Raw genomic sequence first — 25632 nt, 5'->3', positions numbered from 1 at the left:
TGAACTATTACAATATATAATTTAGTCCGCACGGTGAACGCCGTAAAAAATAAAAAATATCAGAATTACTGTTTTTTGATCACTTCATCTCCCACAAAAAAATGAAATATAAAAGTGATAAAAAGTCCCACGTACCCCAAAATGGTACCAATATAAACTACAGCTCGCCCCGCAAAAAATAAGCCCTCATGATGCTAAATCAACGGAAAAAAAAAAAGTTATGGATCTCAGAATATGGCGACAACTAAAATTTTATTTTTAATAATCAGTTTTTTCCTTGTAAAAGTAGTAAAACAAAGAAAACTATATAAATTTGGAATTGCTGTAATCGTATTGACCCGCAGAATAAAGTTAACATGCAGTTTTTACCGCATGGTGAACGCCGTAATAACAAAACCACTCAAAATATTTCCTATTCCACCCCATATATTTTTTTTTCTCGTTTCCCCACTACATTATATGCAAAAAACAAGCCCTCATACGGCAATATTAATTGAAAAATAAAAAAGTTATGCTATTTGGAAAGAGGGGAGGAAAAAACAAAAGTGAAAATCCGAAAAATGGCTGCGGTGGGAAAGGGTTAAAGCTGAATTCTTATTTTGAGCCTTCAGGACCAGACACCGTTTAGCCCGTGTTAGTTAAATGGCTATAACTTTTTTTTTTTTGGGATGGGTATTTTATGTGTGTTCATTTTTTTTGCACTTTACTAATTTTTTATTACTATGGTCTGTTCCTCAAAGGTCAAAAAAGACTTTTGGGGAACTTTTATATATATTTTTTCTTTCTTTTACACCATCTTTTCCACTTTAACTGGGGCTGCACAGCAGACCCAGTTACAGGGGAAATCAATCCTCTCATAGTAACGATTGTCACGAATAGGGCTGTGAAGGGTCTAGTAAGACCCAGCAGCAGTCTGCCACTAACGGCACCCGGCGATCATGTGATCAGTCACATGATCACCGGGAGGAATAGAGACAGTGGCGCGGCCGCTGCCTCTATTCCTATACACAGCGTTCATTGAGCGCTGTGTACAAGTGATCAGAGAAGACAGAAGCAGCGAAAGCTGCTTCTATCTTCTCCTCAGTGTCCCCGGCAGTCACTGACAGACGGAGACCCGACATTCAGCTGCCCAATCGCGCGGGCTGCAAGTTAAAACCCGAGCCGTAAAAAGTCTATGGCTCGGGTTTTAAGGACCCAGACCGCTGACCGTAAAAACACAGCCAGCAGTCGGGAACCAGTTAAGCTGGCCTTACAATAGTGATTTTAGTCGTCTGTTATGAAAGATTTAGGCTAAAATCTTACCACGTTTTCGATGTTTGGTGGCACTGCTTGAAACTATGCCGCCCCATCTACACAGTGAGACGTATATAACCGTATGTATACTGCATATGCCTGCCGTTAAAACCAATGTATACCACAATTTATACATTTATTTGTATACAGCGTTATGAAAATGTATTCAGCCCTTCCCAATTTTTTTTCTATTTTTGCATATTTGTCACCCTTGAATGTTTTAGATCACACGACTTTTAATATTAGATGAAGATAACCCAAGTAAACGAAAAATATGTTTAATAATGATGATTTTATTTATTGCAGGAAAAATGCAGTTCAGTTCTATCTGGCCCTATGTGAAAAGTAAATTGCCCCCTTAGCTACTAAATCAACCAGTCACCAAAATTCCATTGACAATTGGGTTCAGTCTCACTAGCCACACTTGGGTATGTTTACTGCCATACCTTAATCTAACTGACTTGTTAGAATTGATGGAACCTCTCACAGAAAATTCTAAAGGAAAATTCCCACCAGTCAGTTTGTGACCTAAAGTTCAAGTGCAGTTGGGTTATACTGCAGGACAAAAACCCAAAAGTACTCTTCTGAATGGCTCAAAATAAATAAAATTAAGGTTTTGGAGTGGCCGAGGCAAAATCCTGACTTGAATCCTATTGAGATGCTGTGCAAAGACCTTAAATGGGAAGTTCATGCTGGACAACCCTCCAATGTAGCGGAATTCAAAATTTCTGCCAAGACGAATGGGCCAAAATTCTTCAACAGCGATGTTAAAGACTCATCAAAAGTTATTGCAGATGTTTGATGGCAGTTGTTACTGCCAAGGGTGGCACAACCAGTTATTAGGTTTAGGGGGGGGGCAATTATTTTCCACATGGTTGATACAGGTTTTGAATAAATCTTTATTCTCAATAAATGGAATGATCATTTAAAAGTTGGATTGTGTGTTTAGTTGTGTTGTCTTGAGGGGCAACTACTTTTTAACAGAACTTGTACAGCTGCATTAAGAAGTGTAGATGACTAGGCTTTCAATACAGTTGGAGCTACGAGACCCGGACATACCTTGGCAAAATGTTTGTCAAAAAGGACATCCTTTTGCCAATTAAAGTCTATGGGCGAGGGCGTGGCCAGGCACGGATGTGAGCGGTCGCACTGAACCTTAGCTCCGTGTGCTGAACCCTGTATTTCATCCTGTGGAGAAAGTATTTCAGACAAAATTCCTTACCTGTTGAGAAAGAAGGGTAGGAAACCCACTCGGCACAATATGGGACCCTCCAAGACTTCGGGAGCAGTGGAAAAACTGAGAGAGTTCGCCAGGAACTCGGGACAAGATGGCGCCCGGGGGGAGAAGTCCTCGTCGGCACATGTTCAGGAGGGACAGCTTGCTATACTCACCGAAGCAGGGGAAGCGGTGCCCCCCGAGTTAACGCTGAAGCAGGTGACGGAGACGCTCCTGGCGGCGATCCTGGAGACACGTACCTCGGTAACAACGAAAGTGGAGGAGGTGAAGGTGGATGTCGGTCTGATGCGGCAGGACCTCTATAATCTGAGAGACCGGGTAACTCCGGTTGAGACAAGGGTCTCAGACCTGGAGGTCGTAACGGCAGCAGTGCCGCGCACGCTGAGGAACCTGTCGGGGAAAGTGGAGCTGTGGCGCCAAAAAGCAGACGATCTGGAGAATCGACTGAGAAGAAATAACCTGAGGATAATAGGCCTCCCTGAAAGGTCGGAAGGACCCAGGCCAGATGAATTTGTGGAGAAGTGGCTGAAAGACCTATTCCCGGATACAGTATTTTCAATGGCTTTTGCCGTGGAAAGGGCGCACAGAGTGCCGGCGAAACCACCACCACCCGGGGCGAATCCCAGGCCATTGCTGGCGAGATTGCTAAATTGCAAGGACCGAGATATGGTGCTGCAGGCGGCAAGGCGCAAAGGAGAGATCAGAGTGGAGAACACGACGGTGTCCATTTTCCCGGATTTCTCCCCGGCGTTACAACGACAGAGGGCCTCGTATATGCACGTCAAGAGATGACTTCGGGAGTGTCAGATCCCATATTCTATGGCGTACCCCACGCGACAGAGTAGTGGATGGAGAGAGATCCGTGTTTTTCACTACCCCAGAGACGGCAGATGAGTGGCTCACCAGACATGGACGATCTCCTCAACGCTGACTTGAAGACCATGTTTTATATGCAGGGGACAGTGAGTTTACATGAATGTACTGTGCATTTTATGAGGGGTCCCTATGCAGTTGATATTTGTCCATGCACAAACATGGGTTATACACTTGGAAGTATTCTTGATGTACTGAGCATATGTATGTACTAAGCCTTGAAGAAGATAAGGGGAGAGGGGCAGACATATTGAGGTGACATAGGAGTAAAAATTTTATCGTTTAAATAACTGGATTAACTGCCCTCACATTTGTGTAAGCTATTAGGAAGGGAACATGGAATCTTATATGGCTGAAATACAGTTTAACAAAGGGTGAAGCCATTGAAAGGGTACTATTGTTTATCTTGATTCCTCTGTGTTACTAACCTTAACAGTGGAAACTTCCCCCTTTTTTCTGCATTTTGAAAAAAAAAATTATGCCTTGTAGGCTTGCGCAGCTCCTGATGAGCTTAATTGTTCAAAGTTACTGGTTTATGGTTCGATAAGGTTTTGCATGCCTGCTACATGATGACATGGGAACAGGGCCCCATTATCACTGCTCGCTGATTGTGGGGTGATGGTGCCTTCACATAGAGATATGGTATAGAAAGGAATATGGCGACACTTAAATTTATGTCCTGGAATGTGAGGGGGATGGGAACGCCGGGTAAGAGAAATATGATCTTTTCTGTACTACGGAGGCACATGCCTCATATTATATGCCTTCAGGAAACGCATCTTACGGCAGATAGGGTGCATATGCTGAGTAAATCTTGGATTCAATGGGGGCGGCATGCCACTAGATCCTCAGCATCACGGGGAGTGTCACTGCTGGTACATAGGAATCTACGCTGGGAGGCGTTACATACAAGAATAGATACTGATGGCAGATATGTGCTAGTTCATGCTAATGTAAACTCTATCCCTTATGCCATAATTGGTATCTACAATGCGCAACAGGGCTCAATGAATATAATCAGTGAGGCCATCTCATTTGCATCCACTTATCAGGAGGCGCGAGTTATATTAATGGGGGACCTGAACCTCACCATAGACCCTCTGTTGGATCGCTTCACTGTCAGGACGGGCCCCCGGGACCCCATGAGTCCCACGCCGCTAGCATCTCTGATAGGTGGGATAGGATGGTTGGATCTATGAAGAGTGAGCCACCCGGGAATAAGGGAATACACGTGCCATACTCCGCAGTTTAACGCATTGACTACGTGTTTGGATCTCCCGCCATTTTCTCAAGCATGGATTCTATAGAGCACCTGCCCAGGGGGGTGTCAGACCATAGCCCGATTCATTTACAGTTAAATCAGCGGGCAGAGGGAATGAGGGGAGCTCTTAAAATACACCCATTTTGGTTGCAATTGTTTAAGGGAGTGACAGAATACCTGACCAACTAGATGTCTTTTTAGGAGCTCATTCACAAGAACAAAATAGTGCATTGGTATGGGATACACTAAAGGCATATCTGAGAGGGTGCTTGAGATCCTCTATATCCTATGTTAAACGCTCCTCAGCCAGACAAAAAGTGGATTTAGCACAACAATGCAGGGATTTAGAGGATACTTTCGTACGGGACCCAACCCAGGTTAATAGAGAAGCTTGGCTGGCAGTGGGCAGACAATATTTGCTTCTAGTCAAGGAGAAGGCAGCAAGAAGGATATTCTTCTCCAAACAATCCTTTTTTGAGCACGGTAATCAGTCGAGTAAGCTGCTTGCACAAATAGCGAAACAGAATACCATGTCCCCCCCCCAGTGCTACGTATATCCCAACCAAACCAGGGTACGGCTACTACGCCATTAGACATACTGAACAGATTCGCAGATTTTTATGGGGAGCTCTACACTTCGCAGGCACAGTATTCTATGGAGGAATTGAACACCTATTTAGATGGAGCAAACTTTCCAGAGTTGTCAGAGGAGAATAGAATAAAGTTAGAGGCCCCTTTCTCGATACAGGAGATTGAAGAATGCCTATCTTCCATGACAAAAGGGAAGGCGTCGGGTCCGGATGGACTCCCCCTAGAGGTGTATATTAAATATGCTGATGTTCTAAATCCCCAGTTGTTAACTGTATTTGAGGACGCCTTTCAGAAGGGTGAGCTACCTGTCTCGATGAAAGATGCCACTATAGTTGTCATTTTGAAACCAGGGAAAAGTTCAGAGGAATGTGGGTCGTACCGCCCGATATCCCTACTCAATGTGGATTATAAAATTCTAACCAAACTTTTAGCTAATAGACTCAGCGGCGCTATAACAGACATTATCCATCCGGACCAATCCGGTTTTATCCCAGGCAAATCAACATCGGATAATATCCGCAGAGCTCAGGTGGTGACCCAGATAGGGTGGTGGGAGCAGCAGGACTGGGTGTTGGCCTCGTTGGACGCGGCTAAGGCCTTTGATTCAGTGGAGTGGCCTTATTTGTTTGAGGTCCTTCGCAGATTTGGATTTGGCGAGAGCTTCCTTAAATGGATTAAAATCCTAACCAAAGATCCAAGAGCATCGGTGTTGGTCAATGGGATTTTGTCCCCCTCCTTTCGTCTCCATAAAGGCACGAGGCAGGGATGCCCCCTGTCCCCTCTTCTGTTTGCAGTGGCCATCGAGCCCCTGGCTATCCGCATCCGTCGGGATGCGGCTTTTCAGGGTATCCGCATAGGACCACGGGAGGATCGGATTGGTCTCTATGCTGATGACATGATTTTGTATATGGCTAATCCAAACGCCTCCTTACCCAGAGCAATGACAATACTGGAAGAGTTTGGACGGTTCTCAGGCCTATATATTAATTGGAATAAGTCATTATTAGACCCGATAACTGTGGGTGGGACACGGACTTCCAGGGCCTGCAGGTGGTCCCGTCAATTCAAATGACCTTAATATATATCCCCTGTTGACATATCTGAGATAAATTTGCTGTTTGGAAGGCGCTCCCTATATCGACCGCAGGAAGAATAAATTGAATTAAAATGATAGTGATGCACAAAATGTTATATCTCCTACAACACGCGGACTCCCTGGTCCCGAAACGATTTTTCAACCTGGTGAGCTCTTGATTTTCCTCATTTGTATGGGGGGAGGGTCGCCCCAAGCTTAAACTTAGCACGCTCCAACGGCCCAAGGAACAGGCGGGGGCCGCTCTACCTGACGTGTTCCTGTACTACTTGGCAGGCCAGCTAAGATATATTAAGGCATGGGTGGCTGAGGAACCAATGCCTAATGCAGAACTCCACTTAGCCCATTTCCTTCAGATCCCTTCTTTGTGGCCCATACTTGAGCCGCATGGATATAGCCCTAGGCATTCCTTGCCAATAATCAAATTAGCCAGGCAGGTCTGGTCACATGTTAAGAAAGTTCTGGAATGGGAGGACATAGTTGCAGAACTGCCACTTTGGTCTCATCAGGGTCTGTCTCATTTTAGGGGGATGCAGGATTCCGATTTTTGGATTGAATTAGGCATAACACAGGTGCAAAACCTGATAGATGATGAGGGACATATGATATCAGCCAGAGAGATACATGATACATTCCGGATACCTGAGAGGGATACATTCCTTTGTGTTCAGATTAGACATGCTTTACAATCCCAGTTCAGGGAAGATCAGAGATCCATTTCTTCACTTCCACTCATTGGTATTCTGAGAACACAGGGGCCAAGGGGGATGGTATCTGCCCTTTATACTTACCTTCTGTCGCAGAGGGTCGCACACGCTGAGATGTCGGTTGAGGTTGGATGGAGGGGTCTTATTCCCACATTATCCAGTGAGGACTGGGGGGAGGCCATGGGGTCGCATCTCTTGGTCTCGCCTTCAGCGAACAATAAATTGACGCAATTGTACATCGTACACAGGTGTTATATTACCCCTATCAGATTATATCGGATGGGAAGGGCGCCCAGCACACGATGCCCTAGATGCTCTCAAGACCAGGCTGGCTTTGATCACATGATGTGGTTATGCCCAGTCATAGCCAACTTTTGGAAAGAAGTGACGCAAATAATGTCCTCAATTATGACCAATCCAATCCCGTGTGAACCAGGTCTCTGCTTATTGGGGCTGTTGGGAGAGGGGACGTGGACACACTATGAGGGTATCTTCCTGCGAGAAGCCCTGTTCTTAGCCAGAAAAGCGATAGCCATCCGATGGATGGGGGACACTTTTCCGGATGCATCACAATGGAAAAGCCTGGTCAATGCTATTCTCCCATATGAAAATATAGTATATAAGCATAGAGGGTGTCAATATAAATTCTTGAAAATCTGGGGAGAGTGGTGCTCCTCACCTCTTGCCTCCTTCAGCGTGGGCGACCTTAGAGAATCCTTACCACTTCACGTAGGAGGGAATTGAGATTTATTTGGCTAGGTATTAACTACCCTAGGTGTGATAATGGAGCATGGATCTGGTAAATAATTGCGACCTGTATGTTTGCAGGATCACAAATAAGTGGGACACTGACCTGCCTGCGTGCAGTGAATATTCGGAGTCTCCTGTGACTCACCTTCATGTATAAATGTAAAATGCAAACTATTGTTTATAATGTGCATTCATGGTATGCAGGAACGTTAATATTTTGTTTTTTACTGATGATTTTTGTATGTACTATTACAATAAACCGAGTTTAAAAAAAAAAAAAAAAAAAAAAAAGTCTATGGGCACGTCAGAGTACACTACGAAATTTTGTTTTAGGCCACCTGTTTCCATCAGCCCCTCTACATTAGACCATAGAATGTACTGGAAGGTGTCCATCAAAAACTCAATATGTTGGATATTTCCTCTTGTACAGTAGTTCTATTTAAGAAATATGCCATAACATAAGCAAAGAGAAATATGTATAATAACAAATGACAGATCGCTGGCAACACGCATGCACCACCTCATCAATATGAAATTGTTGCCCTGCATTACAGACCTATGCAGAGGTCCATCTGCGGGTTGTTGTTCTAATAAATGGCATGGTTTATAACACAATCTAACCAGATCGATTACTAACAACTAGTCATTCATCACTCCAAAATCATGAATGTATGGCCAGCTTTACAACAGCGACAACTTCTGGGTGTTTCATGAAGCTGGTTTTATAATGTACCTCAAAGTTTTTCTGCCACTCCCTCTCGCGTTTAGCCTTGTCCTGAGCGTCTATTTCTTCCTCTCGCTGCCTTTTCCTGAAAGTGAAACAATGATCACTACCATCTGTATTCAGTATACTTCCTCATCGAAAGACCTTTTTATACAGATCATTGAATTATTGATTTTCACTTAAACAGGGGAAAAAAATTAATAAATAAAAACTTTGAGTAAGGCTCTGTTGACACCTGCGTTGTGACGGATCCCTTGCACAAAGGACCGCATTGTCTTATAAAAGGAGTTCGGCGGGTTCCTTCGAGACACCAGTCGCCTTGACAGAAAAAATAGCCCTGTGCTATATTACAGTTAAAAATAACGGAATCTGCGATGGAGGCTAATGGCGGCACCTCGGACGTAGTTTTGAACATTTTGCCCTCATGATAAGGTCAGTATTCTTTTGGGATTGCTCTTGGCAGTGGACAGACAAGCTTTATGAGATTCTAAATTGGGTTTAACAAATGGCCACTGGACAGGGAACACATGAAATACTGATATAAGTCTGCACAATGTCTTGACAGGAACAGATGTAAAATTATTTTTTGGACACATTCAAATACAGAGTTCTCAATGTAATATTTTATTGCAGAGGCCCGATGTGCCATAATGAAAAAGATGTTATTTTAAATCTCACTCTCAGGCCTCATGCACACGACAGTAAATTACGGGCCCATAGACTTCTGTTAGCCACAGGTACCTTCCTGTTTTCTCACGGGAAGGTGCCCGTGCCGTTCAAAAAAATGGAACATGTTCTATTTTTTCATTTTACGGGCCGTGCTGCTATACTTTATAATGGGAGCACGGCTCGCAAAAGCGGCCGGCTGCCCGTGGCCGGCCGTGCTCGTAATTACGAGCACGGTCGTGTGCATGAGGCCTCAAAATGTGTTTTTTAGGGCAGACTTCAGTTTTTTTTCAAAATCACATGTCCCATCTATTGCAGCAACATCATTCTTTTTATAGGTGCTCATTTTAACTACTGCTTTAACTACTGCTTCTTTAAAACACTTATCCTTGCTCTAAAATTAGGGACAATAGAGACCTCATTTTGCGGGACACTGTATAAAGTCAAAAATGACACGTTCACCCACAATACACCATTTCCAGCGTACAATTGCACACAAACCTTTCATGCATATCTTTGGCTTCCCGCTCTTTCCTTTTGATTTCCAGCTCAGCAAAAAGCTTCATGGTTTGTTTGTACACCGCCTGTTTGAACTGAAAGAAAAAGTAGCATTTATTTACCAACAATCCTCAGCTTACCATACATAGTTTAGGTGCCCATTGTAGCCTTCAATAATGCACATCAAATTCCCACAATATTTGCAGGCAAGTAGCTTTTAGGTCAATGCAAAAAAAAGAAACCAAGAAAAATTAAATAACAAACCCCAATTCAAGAAGCAAAGGCCTTAACCCCTTCAGGACTGAGCCTGTTTTGGCCTTGAGGACGAAGCAGATTTTCTCAAATCTGACATGTGTTATCTTATGTAGTAATAACTTGGGAATGCTTTTACCTGTCCAAGTGATTCTTTATGGTAGTAAAAAAAATGTGGTCGATAAATTTAATATTTATGTGTGAAAAACCCCAAAATTTAGAAAATTAGCATTTTCTAAAATTAAGTGTATCTACCTGTAAGACAGACAGTAATACCACACAAAATAGTTACTACTTCATATGTATACTTTATATTTGCATTGTTTTTTGAACATTCTTTTATTTTTCTAGGACGTTTCAAGGCTTAGAACTTTAGCAGCAATTGCTCATGGAAATTTCAAAAGCCCGTTTTTTCAGGGACCAGCTCAGTTCTGAAGTGGCTTTGAGGGCCTTATAGATTAGAAAGACCCCATAACTCACCCCATTTTGAAAACGGCACCCCTCAAAGTATCCAAAACAGCATTCAGAAAGTGTTTTAACCCCATAGGCGTTTCTCAGGAATTAAAGCAAATTAGAGGTGAAATTTACAAATTTAATTTTTTTGCCAAAATTAATTTGTAATACAGTTTTTTCTGTAAGGGTATGTTCACACGGCCTATTTACGGACGTAATTCGGGCATTTTTGCCCCGAATTACGTCTGAAAATAGCGCCTCAATAGCGTTGACAAACATCTGCCCATTGAAAGCAATGGGCAGACGTTTGTCCGTTCACACGAGGCGTAATTTACGTGCCGCTGTCAAATGACAGCGCGTAAATGTGACCCGTCACTTCTTTGGCCGTAATTGGAGCCGTTATTCATGGACTTCAATGAATAGCAGCGCCAATTACGTCCGGAATTGACGCGGCGTTCAAGCGCCTGCACATGCCGTAACGGCTGAAATTACGGGGATGTTTTCAGGCTGAAACATCCCCGTAATTTCAGCCGTTACGGACGCCCTCGTGTGAACATACCCTAACACAGAAGGTTTTACACGAGAAACGCATCTCAATATTTATTGCCCAGATTGTGCAGTTTTGAGAAATATCCCAGATGTGGCCCTAGTGTGGTAATGGACTGAAGCACAGGCCTCAGAAGCAAAGGAGCACCTAGAGTATTTTGGGGCCTTTTTTTTTAAAATATATTTTAGACACGATGTCAGGTTTCAAGAGGTCTTGGGATGCCAAAAAAAAAGTGACCCCATTTTGGAAACGACACCCCTCAATGAATTTAACTAGGGGTATAGTTAGCATTTTAATCCCACAGTTTTTATGCTAAATGTATTTGAAGTAGTCTGTGAAGATGAAAATCTACTTTTCTTCTGAAAAAATAGACATTTTTTATTTTTACAAGGAACAAAGGAGAAATAACACCCCAGCATTTGTAAAGCAATTTCTCCCGATTACAGCAATACCCCAAATGTGGTAATAAACTGCTGTTTGGACCCACAACAGGGCTCAGAAGAGAAGGAGTGTCATTTGGATTTTGGAGAGCTGATTTTGCTGGATTAGTTTTCAGCGCTGTGTCACGTTAGCAATGAACTGGAGGGACCGAAACCGTGGAGACCACCAAAAGTGACCCAATTTTGAAAACTACACCCCTCACTGAATTTATCTAGGGGTATAGTTAGCATTTTGACCCCACAGTTTTTATGATAAATGTATTTGAATTAGTCTAAGATGAAAATCTACTTTTCTTCTGAAAAAACGTAGACATTTTTAATTTTTACAAGGCACAAAGGAGAAAAAACACCCCAGCATTTGTAAAGCAATTTCTCCCGATTACGGAAATACCCCATATGTGGTAATAAACAGCTGTTTGAACCCACAGCGGGGCTTAGAAGTGAAGGAGTGCTATTTGGCTTTTTGAGCGAAGATTTAGCTGGAATAGTTTTTGGGTGTCATGTCGCATTTGCAAAGCCCCTGAGAGACCAAAACAGTGAAAATACCCCAAAAGTAACCCCATTTGGGAAACTACACCACTTAAGAAATCTATCTAGGGGTATAGTTAGCATTTAGACCCCACAGGTCTTTTTCAGAATTACAATTACCCCGTGAAAATGAATATCAACATTATTCCCACAAAGAATTTTCACAAAGAATAAAGGAGGAAAAAGCACCCCAACATTTGTAAAGCAATTTCTCCCGAGTATGGTTATACCCCACATGTGGTCATAAATGCATTTTTTATTAGAAATTAATTAACCCTTTCTAGACTGATCCATTTTTTGCTTATTTATTTGCGTTTTTCACTCCCCGCATTCCATGAGCCATAACTTTTTTATTTTTCTGTCAATAGAGTGGTGTGAGGGCTCATTTCTTGCGGGACCTACTGTAGTTTTTATTGGTATCATTTTTTGTTACGTGCAACTTTTAGAGCTGAGGTGCCCAAAAAAACAGCAATTTTGGCGTTTTAAATTCTTTATTATTTACAGCGTTCATCATGTGAGTTAAATAGTATATTGTAATAGTTCTGACTTTTACGGAAGCAGCGATACAAATTGTGTATTTTTTACATTGCTTTACTGAAAATTCGGAAAAGGGTTCTTTTGGACTTTAAATATTTATTTAATTTTTTTCACGAATAACGTTATTTAAATTTTTTTCTTTTACACATTTTATTAGTCCTCCTAGGAGACTTGAACCAGCGATCATTAGATCACTGGTACAATACACTGCAATACTAATGTATTGCAGTATATTGTGATTTTTACAGGCTCCTGTAACAGCGCGATCGCTGTTCCTGTCCGTTAGTCCTGGGTGTCAGCTGTAATACACAGCTGACACCCGCAACGTATGGCACAGGGTCAGTGCGTGAGCCCGCTCCATACATCCCCCCCCGCACACCACATTTTATTAAGTCGTGGTGCACAAAGGGGTTAATGCGCAACGGGTGGAGCGGAGTGAAAATTAAAATTTTCCCCTGATATGCCATTTTGAGTGCACAATATGTTGTGTAGTTTTGTTTGGCGTTTTGCTTGTGTTTCAGTTTATAATGTGGGGGCATATGTAAGCTGGGCAGAGTACATCAGGGTATAATAAGAGGGTATAATAATGCGGTAAATAAATAATAATCCGCAGATATGTGGCCAATCTTATCGGCTTTTGGAACACTGCACATTTTGCATCGCTATATTCTGAGAGCCAGAACTTCTTGTGAGGGCTTATTTGTTGCGGGACAATCTGTAGTTTTCATCTGTACCATTTTGGGGTACATGCAGGGTTTTTTTTTATCACTTTTTATTCAATTTTTTGGCAAGCAAGGTGACCAAAAACCAGCAATTCTGACAATGGTTTTTGGTTTTTTTATGGCGTTCACCGTGTGCTATAAATTAGTTTTACTTTATTTTGTGGGTCAGTACAATTACGGCGATACCACATGTATGTAGGTTTTTTTTAAGTTTTGCAGCGTTTGCGCGATAAAATCACTTTTTTTTTTGTGTCACCATATTCTGAGAGCCATAACTTTTTTACTTTTCAGTCAAAAAAAGCGGTGTAAGGGCTTGTTTTTTGCGGGACGGGTTTTAGTTTTTATTGGTACTATTTTGGCGTGCATGCGTCTTTTTGATCACTTTTTATTATATATTTTGAGAGGGGTGGGGACCAAAAAAATTGTTATTCTGGCATTGTTTTTTACTTTTTTTTTCCGGTGTTCACCGTGCGGGAAAAATATTATAGTTTTATAGTTGGGGTCGTTACGAAGGCGGTGATACCAAAGATGTGTACTTTTAATGTGTTCATTTTTTTCCTATAATAAAAGACTTATTATAGGGAAAAAAAGCATTTTTTTGTTGATGTAATTTATAACTTTTATAAAACATTTTTATTATCTTTTTTTTTTTTACTTGTCCCACTAGGGGACACTTAGACTTGCAGCTCTGATCGCTGCTGGAACACATTACACTACCTACGTAGTGTAATGTGTTCTAACGGTCATTGTGACGTGACAGTCAATCGGACAGGAAAACTACGAGGACCAGGCTCTGGCTGGTCCTCATAGGCTTCTGTACATGGCAGCCCGCAAGCCGTTGTCTGGCGTCTGGTTGCCATGGTTACGACCGCCAGATCGAATGGGTTAGCTGACTAAATCAGCGGCGATGGGAAGCTGATCGATAACAGGGAATGCAGGGCAGGCACCTTGCACAGTTAACCGCCACGCGGCGGTTAACCATCAAAGTACAGACGTAACTGCACATCGAGGTGCGCGAAGTTACTGCTCACCTTGATGTGCAGTTACGTCAAGGTGCGGGAAGGGGTTAAAGCGTGCGCATTACTACAATAAAAAAAAGTTACTCCAGCTGCAATTTTTAAAATCTCCTGTTCTCATTGTCTGCTCTTTGTGGATCATGACATCCTTCTTCTCCTGCTAGGTCACGATTCCCCTCTTACGGTGTGTCAATACATTTAACCTAATGATAGAATTCAAAATCTACCACAGAAAATGTATAGCACATTAATGATTATTTTGGGGTAGGGAGGTATTTTCAACCTTCCCATCAGCCATCCTCACTATATCTGAAGCTCGATGCATTCCATTGTGTTACTTACAACTTCATGGTCATCTTCTTCCACATCTAATGGTTTTCCTTCTTTTTTCAATTGCTTTTTTTTTTCTTTTACCTAAACAGAAAAAAAACAAAAAACAATATAAATAAGTGGCAACATATGCTGGGAGAATTAAAAGGTGTTGTCCCATCTGAATGCCCATTTCTTAAGGTGATCGTTCGGCCGACAGCCATTTCTAACGGCTCCCCCATACACATGCACGCTCGGCCAAACCTGCATGTATTTTCAATAGGGAGAAAGTCACTGCCAGACTCCTATGGCAGCGGCTTACCTCCTTACAAACAAAAGGATTGGGCATGCTGAAATTCAACAGCCCAATCCTTCTCTCCCCCCGATATCTGCAGTCGGAGGGAAAGTCGATAGGCCGCCTTACACATTAGATGATCGGTAGGCTTGGCCGACATACATCTAATGTGTATGGCCACCTTCAGATGGAAGCAGCCCTGGCAATGAAATGATTGCCCGAGATCTGTCTTTTCTAGCCCCCCCCCCCCAATCAGCTGTTATCTCTGGGATAAGCTCCACACAGTCGCTCACTTATCCTGCAGTAGAGCTAGATTGGAAAACTAGTATTACATGGGGTCAATGTCAAGTGAGTGGGTGGCCTTGTAATATATGGTTGTATTGGGCCCTCCAGAGCAGGAGTCCCTCCTTATAGCACGTCCCTGCTCTGGAATATAGAGGGAGGTCCCCGTACTTCATAACATTCATAATTTGGCATACAGAATATAGGCTGCTGCCAGGAAAAAAAAACTCTGATAACCGCTACAGTCTCAGGCCTCATGCACACGACCGTAAAAACACCCGTTATTGCAGGTCGTAATTACGACCCGCAATAACGGGCCCATAGACTTCTGTTAGTCACGGGTACCTTCCCATTTTCTCACGGGAAGGTGCCCGTGCCGTTAAAAAAATAGAACATGTTCTATTTTCTCATTTTACGGGCCGTGCTGCTATGCTTTATCATGGGAGCATGGCTCGCAAAAGCGGCCGGCTGCCCGTGCTCGTAATTACGAGCACGGTCGTGTGCATGAGGCCTAATGGTAAAAACAAATAGTGAGGTTAGGCACAGTGCAAATATAGACTGTATATTTCATACCAAGCTAAAATGACCTAATGAACCTGGACCAGTCTTCGCAATAAGTCTAAAATCAGTTTCATGCTCTCTAATGACTAAACAAGCACTATCCCCCCTCTCTTCCCTAGTTTATATAATTTTTAGTATGAGCTGCTACAATTCAATGTATTTATCGGTCTGACTATAAAAGTCATGTGCCATATTTTCAGACTGCATCTATTGTTAAAAGACATAAACCAGAGTAAAACCAGAGTAGTAGTAGCCAATGTGCATGAAAAGTTGCCGCGGGCACTTAAAAAATTTGCAAAGATGCAAAAAGTTATTTAACTTTTTTAAACATAGGGATTACGGAAGGGATAGGGGAGGTGTACAAAAAAGAAGGGAAGGGGGTTAGGAATTACAAAGTATATAAATACAAAATCACAATGAAAAGTAAAGGGTAAAACTAACAGTTGTCTCTGCTGCTGTAAATTAAAATTATAGTGACGTGACCAATTTTATACAAGCTTAAAGAGATGTGTGATATTTGTTAAAGGACATGTAATATTCTAAAGTTATGGGTTTGAGAAGAAACGGACACCTCACCAATCACAGAAGGTTAGTAAGTATATCAGATTTTTGTGCTTTAATCCACCCATCCCAAATCTTGTACTATTTATCCAGGTTTTGTTCTATTGCCCATTTCGTTTTTTTCAAAGGACTGTAGAAAACAAATTTCGACGTTCCACTGAGACAGATGGTATATCCGCCTCCCTCCAGTGACGAGCAATTATTGCTGCGCTTAAAAGATATGGAATGATTGATTTGTGGTTTATAAACTGAACAAACATGTCAAGGTTAAGGATTGCAAGGTCTTATGTCAAGGCAAATTTGTTGTTAAGAACCTTGTTTATTATTTCTATCTTATTCCAGAATTGTTTGATGAGATTACAATTAAACCAAATATGTGACATAGTCCCTATTTCTTCCCTACAGAGCCAGCAAATAGGGCTTTGATTGAATTCTACTCAAAATCTCTGGTGTCTTGTACGAGCGCGACACGAACTTATAATTTACTTCCTGAATCTTTGTGGGGCTATTAGGAGAGTTTTCAAACTAGGGTCAGACTGTTCCCTATTGAACATTTTACCATGTTCTTTTTTTCTTTTTCCCATTTTGTTATGAATGATGGTATTTCTGAATTAGTAATAAGAAGTTGTAAAAGCTTTGAGAGCGTTTTTGGGTACAAACTTAGGGCTTATTCAGACGAACGGGATATACGTCCGTGCAGCGTGCGTGATAGTCACACGCGTCGCACGGACCTATATTAGTCTGTGGGGCAGTGCAGACAGTTGCGTTATTTTTACTCAGCGTGAGTCCGCTGCCAAAAAGTCACGACATGTCCGTTCTTTGAGCGTATTTCGCACATCACGCACCCATTGAAGTCAATGGGTGCGTGAAAATCACGCATGACACACGGAAGCACTTCTTTGGGACGCGCGTAAGTCGCACAACAGCTGTCAAACTATGAATGAAAACAGAAAAGCACCACATGCTTTTCTGTTTACAAACATCCAAACGGAGTGTCATAATGATGGCGGCTGCTCGAAAATCACGCAGCCACGCATCATACAGGGCTGACACACAGAGCTGTTAAGTGCCTTTTGCGCACGCAAAACGCATTTTTTTTTGCCTGCGCAAAACACACACTCTCGTGTGAATCCGGCCTAAGAGGAATAAAATTCAGTGAATGAATTTACGATGTCAGGAGAGAAAACCTTAAATCTAATCAGCGACCATGTTGAATGTCTGATCGTTAATTACAAGACTAGGGAGAATATATTCCATTTCTTTAAAGGGAAGGGGTCACGAAAAAAAAAAAAAAAATTTGTGTTTTTGCTTTTAATATGTTATTAAAATGAATGTTATTTATTTGTGTTTTTGTGTTGTACTTTTTTCTTTCTTTTACTTCTCTATGGGGCCTGCCATTTTTTTTTTTCATCTCCGTAGGTGTCGATTAACGACACATACAGAGATGGAATACGGCACATACATCCCACAACATGAGCCGTTCCATTCACTATAGCGTACGCCGACTGTGTGGGAATGGCGCATGCGCCGCTCCCACACAGTCCAAAAGGAAGGTCTTCGGCCGAGCGACATCCGGCGCCATTTTCATGTGGACCGGAAGTCGCGACCGGACAGTAAGATGACTACTTCCGGTCGCGGCTTCCGTCCATATGTTCAAAAGCAAGCACTAGGAGTGGAGGTAGCGGAGGCAGCGGCAGGAGCAGGTAAGTTATGTTTGTGTATGTTCGTGTTATACTGTGTATTTACCACTGTATCTAATCCTCCTACACTGTGCATTCGCTCAAAAAATGGTGACACACAGTGTAGGAGGTTTGAACATTCAACCCCCTCCTTTCTCCTGCCACTAGCATGCAGCATAAAGCAATGAGGTTGCTTTACCACATGCCAATGCTGCAATTTTGGGAATTGCTCCCTCTTTTGACCAGCACAGGGAAATGTTATAAAATTAGAATCTAATTTATAATTTTTCCTGACTTGTGAAAAAGATTAAAAAAAATTAGAACAATGTTTAATCATTTATATACTAACAGTTTAACTAAAAAAATATATATATATTTTCTAGCGACACATTCCCTTTAACTATCGATTTGTTGGGAATAAAAGTAGTTTACTGGAAGTAATGCTTCCTTTAAGTTCCTAGAGAAGTCATTTATAGGATTCCTAAATGTACTGGGTATCAAGAAATAGATAGGGGTGTGAACGCATATACTAGGTAAGTATTGGTGCCGTTTGTTTATTTTGGGCCATGTTCTGCTAGTTTGGTTAGTTAACCCCTTAAGGACGCAGCCTAGTTTTGCCTTAAGGCTCAGAGCCCATTTTTCAAATCTGACATATTTCACTTTATGTGGTAATAACGTTGGAATGCTTAAACCTATCCAAGCGATTCTGAGATTGTTTTCTCGTGACACATTGGGCTTCATGTTCGTGGTAAAATTTGGTCGATATATTCAGTGTTTATTGGTGAAAAACTGCAAAATTTAGAACATTCTTTTATTTTTCTTGGATGTTACAAGGCTTAGAACATAAACAGCAATTTCCCATATTTTTAAGAAAATTTCAAAGGTACCAGTTCAGTTCTGAAGTGGCTTTGAGGGGCCTATGTATTAGAAACCCTGATAAAACACCCCATTTTAAAAACTAGACCCCTCATAGTATTCAAAACAGCATTTAGAAAGTTTTTTTTAACCCTTCAGGCATTTCACAGGAATTAAAGCAAAGTGGAGGTGAAATTTGCAAATTTAATTTTTCTTGCTGAATTTCAATTGTATTCATTTTTTTTTCTGTAACACAGAAGGTTTTACCAGAGTAACACTACTAAATATGTATTGTCCAGATTCTGCAGTTTTTAGAAATGTCCCACATGTGGCTCTAGTGCGCTCGTGGACTAAAACACAAGCCCTAGAAGCAAAGAAGCACCTAGTGCATTTTGAGGCCTCTTTTTTATTAGAATATATTTTAGGCAGCATGCCAGGTTTGAAGAGGTGTTGAGGCGCCAAAACAGTAGGAATCCCTCAATAGTGACCCCATTTCGGAAACTGCACCCCTCAAAGAATTTATGGTTGTTGTTACCATTTTGACCGCACAGTTTTTTCACAGCACCTATTTGAATTGGGCTGTGAAATTAAAAAAATATATATTTTTTCCAATAAGATGTCATTTTTTTATCAAAATTTCTTATTTTCACAAGGAACAAAATACCCCATTTTGTTGCCCAATTTGTCCTGAGTGCGGCAATACCCCATTTGTGGTGATAAACTGCCGTTTGGGCCCATGGGAGGCCTCAGAAGGAAAGGAGCAATATGTGTTCTTTGGAGTCCAGATTTTGCTGGATTGGTTTTCGGGTGCCATGTCGCATTTGCAGAGCCACAGAGGTATCAAAGCAATGGAAACCCACCAGAAGTGACCCCATTTTGGAAACTACACCCCTCAAGGAATTCATTTATGGGTAATGTGACCATTTTGACCGCACAGTTTTTTCACAGCACCTATTTGAATTGGGCTGTGCAATGAAAAAAAAATGATTTATTTTTCCAATAATATGTAGTTTTGGCTGAAAATTTCTTATTTTTCACAAGAAATAAAATACCCCATTTTGTTGCCCAATTTGTCCTGAGTGCAGCAATACCCCATTTGTGGTGATAGACTGCAGTTTGGGCCCATGGGAGGGCTCAGAAGTAAAGGACCACCATTTGGCTTACTGGGGATTTTCTGGTTCGTAGTCATGTATGCAGAAGCCCCTGAGGTACCAGTACAGTTGAAACCCGCAAGAAGTGACCCCGTTTTAAAAACTACACCCTTAAGGCATTCATCTAGAGGTGTAGTGAGCATTTTGACCGGAGACATACACCCCATAAACTGTAATGTTGGTTCTCACGGGTACGGCAATACCCTCAAAGTGGCTGTTATCAGCTGCCTGGGCACACAGCAGGGCTCAGAAGGGAAAGATGAGGGGGATAAGCTGTGCGGAGTACATCAGGGTAAGTAAAACTGGGGTAAATTGTAAATCAAGGGATGTATGATACATTTTAAGACACTCTTTCATACAGAGCTCTGGTTATTAGTGACACGTGTCACATTGATATATTGTGTCCTTCCTTATCCCCCTCTTATAGCAGACTTTGCACCTCTTTTGACCTTTTCCCTTCTTGCCAGTTTGGGGAACTTCTCCTGGAAAGTGTTGCCCTTGTACGATGCGTGTGGCCCAGCTTCCAGAAGTACTGGGTGCCCCCCCTTCCCTTCCTGGTCCCTAAAGATTAGGTTCTTGATAACCACCTGTACATCGACGTAGCACGTACACATTGTACAAAGCCATCAGTATGATGTGCACGGCCAGCTTCTTATACCACACCGCATGGCACTTCAGGACTTGATCTGACAAGTCCACCCCTCCCATGTACCTATTGTAGTCCAGGATGCAGTCTGGTTTGGGGGTCTCTGTACTGGTACATGGGTACTGGTGTGATATCTCTCGTCCTTGTACTTGACACAATATGTTGCTGCTAGAATGTGCCCTGCTCTCACCCCTTCTTGTTTGCCCAAGCAGTCTTAGGGAGGCCTCTCAGATTTCTTCTAGCAGTGCCGCATGCCGCAGTACTTCTGGAAGCGAGGCAGTTGAAGAGTGGGACGCTGGTATAAAAATTATCCAGGTAGAGGTGGTAACCCTGGTCCAGCAGTGCGTGCACCAAATCCCCCACAGTAAGGGGGGGGCATTATGGGGGTTGAATACTGGTGTCCTTCCCTTTATATATCCTAAATTTGTAAGTATACCCTGATGCACTCTCACACAGATTATACATCTTCACGCCATACTTTGCCCTCCTACCCGGCAGGTACTGGCGGAATGGAAGCCTCCCTTTAAAATCTACCAAGGACTCATCAATAGAAATACACTTCTTGGGGTGTATGCTTGGGAATACCGGGCTCTGAAACGGTCTAATAGGAGTCTCCGTTTATACAAACGGCCAAAACTGGGGTCATCTCGGGGTGGGCACGGCTCATTATCAGTGTAATGTAAGAAGCGAAGTATTGCCTCATTTATTTATTTTTTTAGGTTCCAGTTCAGTTCTGAAGTTGCTTTGAGGGGCCCATATATTAGAAACCCCTATGAAATACCCCATTTTAGAAACTAGACCCCTCAAAGTGTTCACAACAGCATTTAGAAAGTTTATGAACCCTTTAGGTGTTTCACGCGAATTTAGAGCAAGGTAGAGGTGAAATTTACATATTTATTGTTGTCAGAAAATCCTCTTTATACCATTTTTTTTTATAACACAAAAGGATTTATCAGAGAAACGCAACTTAATACGTATTGCCCAGATTCTGCAGTTTTGAGAAATATCCCACATGTCTCCCTAGTGCGGTAATGGACTGAAGCACCGGCCTCCGAAGCAAAGGAGCACCTAGTGGATTTTGAGCCCTCCTTTTTATTAGGCACCATGTCCGGTTTGAAGAGGTCTTGTGGTGCCAAAACATTGGAAACCCCCCAAAAGTGACCCCATTTTGGAAACTAGACCCATTGAGGAATTCATTGCAGTTTTCATGGGGTGCATGTGACTTTTTGATCCATTTTATTCTATTTTTAGGTGGCAATTCTAATATTGTTTTTTTATTCTATTTTTTTTTACAGCGTTCACCGTGCGCTATAAATGACATATTCACTTTATTCTGCGGGGCGATACGATTACGGCGATACCAGATGTTTTTAGTTTTTTTATGTCTTATGGCGTTTGCACAATAAAATACATTTTGTAAAAAATCATTCACTTTTGGTGTTACCTTATTCTAAGAGCCATAACGTTTTTATTTTTCCATTCAAGAAAGCAGTGCGAGGACTTATTTTTTGCGTAACGAACTGTAGTTTCGATCAGTACCATTTTTAGGTACATGCGACTTTTTGATCTCTTTTTATTCCATTTTTTGGAAGGTAAAGTGACCAAACAATTGTGATTCTGGTATGGTTTATTATTATTTTCTTTTATGGCGTTCACCGAGCAGGATAAATAATGAAATAATTTTGTAGTTCAGGCCGTTACGGATGCGGCGATACCAATTATGTATAGTTTATTTGTTTGTTTATATATTTTTATTAATAATAAAGGACTGATAAGGGAAAAAGGGTGATTTTTACTTTTAAAACTTTTATTTTCATTTTTACACATCTTTTTTTAACTTTTTTTTTACTGTATTACTTTGTCCCACTAGGGGACTTGAGGGCAGGAGGCCCTGATAGCTATTCTAATACACTGCACTACATGCGTAGTGCAGTGTATTAGAGCGGTCAGCTACTCACTGACAGCAAGCATAGCCGGACGCCATTGTTAGGTATCCTGTCGCCAGAGTCACCATCGCCAGACGCTATCGTGTAGCAGTCTGGCGATTGTAGCTTAACCCCTAAAAAGCCATGATCACTATTGAACACAGCTTTTAAGGGGTTAATCAGCGGGGACACAGCGAGACAGCAGCTGTCACAGCTCCGGCATGTGTCGGGAGGACGGCCGAAATGGCCGTTACTCCCGCGACATAATATTCCGTCGCTGAGAGAGAACGTATTGGTTAGCGCAACGGAATATTACGTCGCTGAGCGCGAAGGGGTTGAGGGATTAACTCTCAGAATATTCCTAACTTTTTGAGTTGTATTCCTTTTAGGTCAACGGGCGTTTGATTATCCTGCCGCTAAGAATTAAAAGAATAACTGCCACCTGGTTTCTAAGGTCTACGGTAATTTGTCTACCCCACACAACAGGGTAAATAACATTTAAAAGAATCAAAAATAAATTGCACAGGACTTACTATGTGTTCAATATACTCCTGTCCAGCCTGGATAACATCTAGTGCCCGCTTCTTATGCTCACCATCCAGCAGCCGCTTATATGCCTTGTCCACAGCTGTAAGAAGCAAAAGCGAATTGATCAAGAGCTGGATTCATTTGTATAAAAGTATCAATCTAATAGCATCTACAAAACAAGGGCAGTAGCGGATTACCGGACTAGTATCAGCTCTGTCATTTAAGGCTATGTACACCTTTGAGCGTTTTTTTATGTATTTTTTTTAAAATAAATTGTACATTATTGTGATTTGTGCAACTTCCTAAATACATTTTATTAATTATTATTACTTTTTGAGATACAGCTGCTTTGTATTCTGTATACTGAGCAGCTGTGTCTTGGACCGAATTCTGTTTTCGTCAGGTCTATGGGACTTACAGGTTCAGTGTCTCGGACATGCAGGATCGAGCGGTTAGCGATCACATCTTAGTTCATAAATTAGATGTGATCGATTACAGGTGGATCCTGAGCCTCTCCGCTGTCACTGAACCAGTCAGTCCCATGGACCCGACTGATTCAGGTCTTAGCGAACACCACAGTTGCTCCGTATACAGGATATAAAACAGCTGTATCTCAAAAAGTAAAAATAATTTTTAATAAAATGTATTTAGGAAGTTGCACCAATCACACTGATGAACAATTAAAAAAAAAACGGATGTCAAAGGTGTACATAGCCTTTAAATAAATTATTAAATAATATTACAGGGTCACAATTGTCAGCCCAGAACAAATTTCAGCTGCTCGAAGGGTTTTAAGAATTCCTCCCATAGATTAGAACTCTTCACCAGATATCTCGATTCACATGAACGATAAATTATGCAAATCTATCGGCTGTCCAGAAATGAATGAATGACTGGAGCATCACCTTCAAAGGCTTTCTGGGCTCTTTCAGGATCATCTTGATTTTTGTCTGGATGAACAAGAATTGATAACTGCAAAGGGGAAAGAAAAAAAACCAATGGAGCTTAAAGTTACAAACATGCAAAGTACGAAAAAAAACATCCCAGCAATTCATCGTCTCGTATTGCAATGAATACTGAGAAATATATCAGGGCTCCAATTGGCAACCAAAATAGTCGCAAATGCAACCAAGAATTTGAAAATGACTACATTAATTTACAGTCATGTCGCCATTTGGAACTAGCCCTACTGCTGCCTTTCTGTGGCTGTAACTTTAAGAATAGAAGGAGTGACTAGCATGCGGTACAGGATTACACAGGAAATAGTACCTCACACGGGCTGCGACCTGCCCCTGGCACAGTTCTCCTCCAATTGCCTACGCTGATCATGTGACATCACTGGAGGGACGGTCTGAAAGTGTGCGACACAGGAGGAAAGTGTGAGGCAAGGGTCCCGGGCTGAAAGGTCTGTAATTTACTGGATTATAGTGGGGACGACGACACACTTAGGGTAAGGCCCCATGGAGCAGAATCGATGTGGCCGCAAAGTGGCCAAAAACCACACTGGTTGTCAAATTGCTTGTTAATGACCACACGGTGAGCGGGTAAAACTGCTGGTTATCTGCAAAATTGTGCGGCCATTAATGAATACACCCTTATGGCTGCATGCAATCAGCAGTTTTACCCACACACTGCAGAGCCATAAACAAGCATTATCACAACCCTCCCGAATAGCATGCTATGGGGCCTTACCCAAATTCCACTCCTTCTGTGTCGCTGGTGGATCTCTATGAACATTGCTGTTCCTGTTTCATTAGGATCATGCTATCACTATGCTTGTGTCCAACTGTCTAAAATAAAAAATTGATTGGAAAAAAAGTGAAAAAAAAAAAAAAAAAAAAAGGACCACAATGGCGCTGCTGTTAATGTGGATTGAAATGAACAATGTTCATGGTTTATTGTATAAATGAATAGAGACAAGCTACGCGTTTCACCGCCGGACCAGCGTCTTCATCAGGCTAATAAAATACAAGCAAATGACATGGGTATATATACACAGCTTAATACAATTCCCTTTTTCTAAAACAAGGAAAGAAAAACACCAAAGTAGCGGGTCAAAGATCAAAGGTTAGGTGACCCGAAAATACTGCCAAAAGACAATGACATTATACTGGGGGGGGGGGGGAAAGATGAATAGAAAGATTGTTCTAGATCACTGACAAATATGATGTAAGTAAATGTAATTCAAAGTACTGATGTAAGTTTTTTTTTTCAAAGAAATTGAACAACGATAAAAATTCATAAAAGCATTAAATACAGTAGTGGAAAACAGACATATATGTGATGAAAAGTATATATGCTGATCTGATATAATCATTCAAAACTCACCATTATGGTACAAGACAAAAACACGCTGTACGTAGCGATCGACGGACAGCACTCAAGGAGGTGTCCCTGGTGTCATGGCAACCGCAGTTACGGTGGCCGAGAAGGGCCAAAATCAAAAGGATAATGGGATAGATATATATATATATATATATATATATATATATATATATATATATATATATATATATATAGCAGATTCAGTTATGTCATTCAAGCCATTGGGGTGCAGGGTCCCAAGTTTGTATATCGAAAAGTTTTCCCGGTTTTAATCTGATGAATCTATTAGGTATAGCGACAGGAATGCTTTCTATTGGAGTAACTAAA

The 25632-nt window shown here is 41.7% G+C and overlaps 1 protein-coding gene and 1 long non-coding RNA gene across 3 annotated transcripts in view; one reads left to right on the top strand and one right to left on the bottom strand.

Annotated features, from left to right (window-relative positions):
• The window catches only part of LOC142742995 (uncharacterized), a 52855-nt gene extending 50683 nt beyond the window's left edge, over positions 1-2172 (top strand). For both annotated transcript variants that reach the window (XR_012881474.1, XR_012881473.1), the window contains one exon: positions 1600-2172. This is a non-coding gene — a long non-coding RNA (uncharacterized LOC142742995). The remainder of the gene's footprint in view (positions 1-1599) is intronic.
• DNAJC8 (DnaJ heat shock protein family (Hsp40) member C8) overlaps positions 1-25632 on the bottom strand; it is a 66174-nt gene that overhangs the window by 16933 nt on the left and 23609 nt on the right. The window contains exons 4-8 of the mRNA XM_075853301.1: positions 23886-23952; positions 22986-23080; positions 14531-14602; positions 9697-9788; positions 8539-8614 (exon numbers count right to left, since the gene is read on the bottom strand). Coding sequence (XP_075709416.1) covers positions 8539-8614; positions 9697-9788; positions 14531-14602; positions 22986-23080; positions 23886-23952 — 402 coding nt within the window. The remainder of the gene's footprint in view (positions 1-8538; positions 8615-9696; positions 9789-14530; positions 14603-22985; positions 23081-23885; positions 23953-25632) is intronic.

Source organism: Rhinoderma darwinii, chromosome 2, assembly GCF_050947455.1.
Source record: "Rhinoderma darwinii isolate aRhiDar2 chromosome 2, aRhiDar2.hap1, whole genome shotgun sequence".
In the NCBI taxonomy this organism is placed as follows: Eukaryota; Metazoa; Chordata; class Amphibia; order Anura; family Rhinodermatidae; genus Rhinoderma; species Rhinoderma darwinii.
This window is presented reverse-complemented; position numbering and strand designations above follow the sequence as displayed.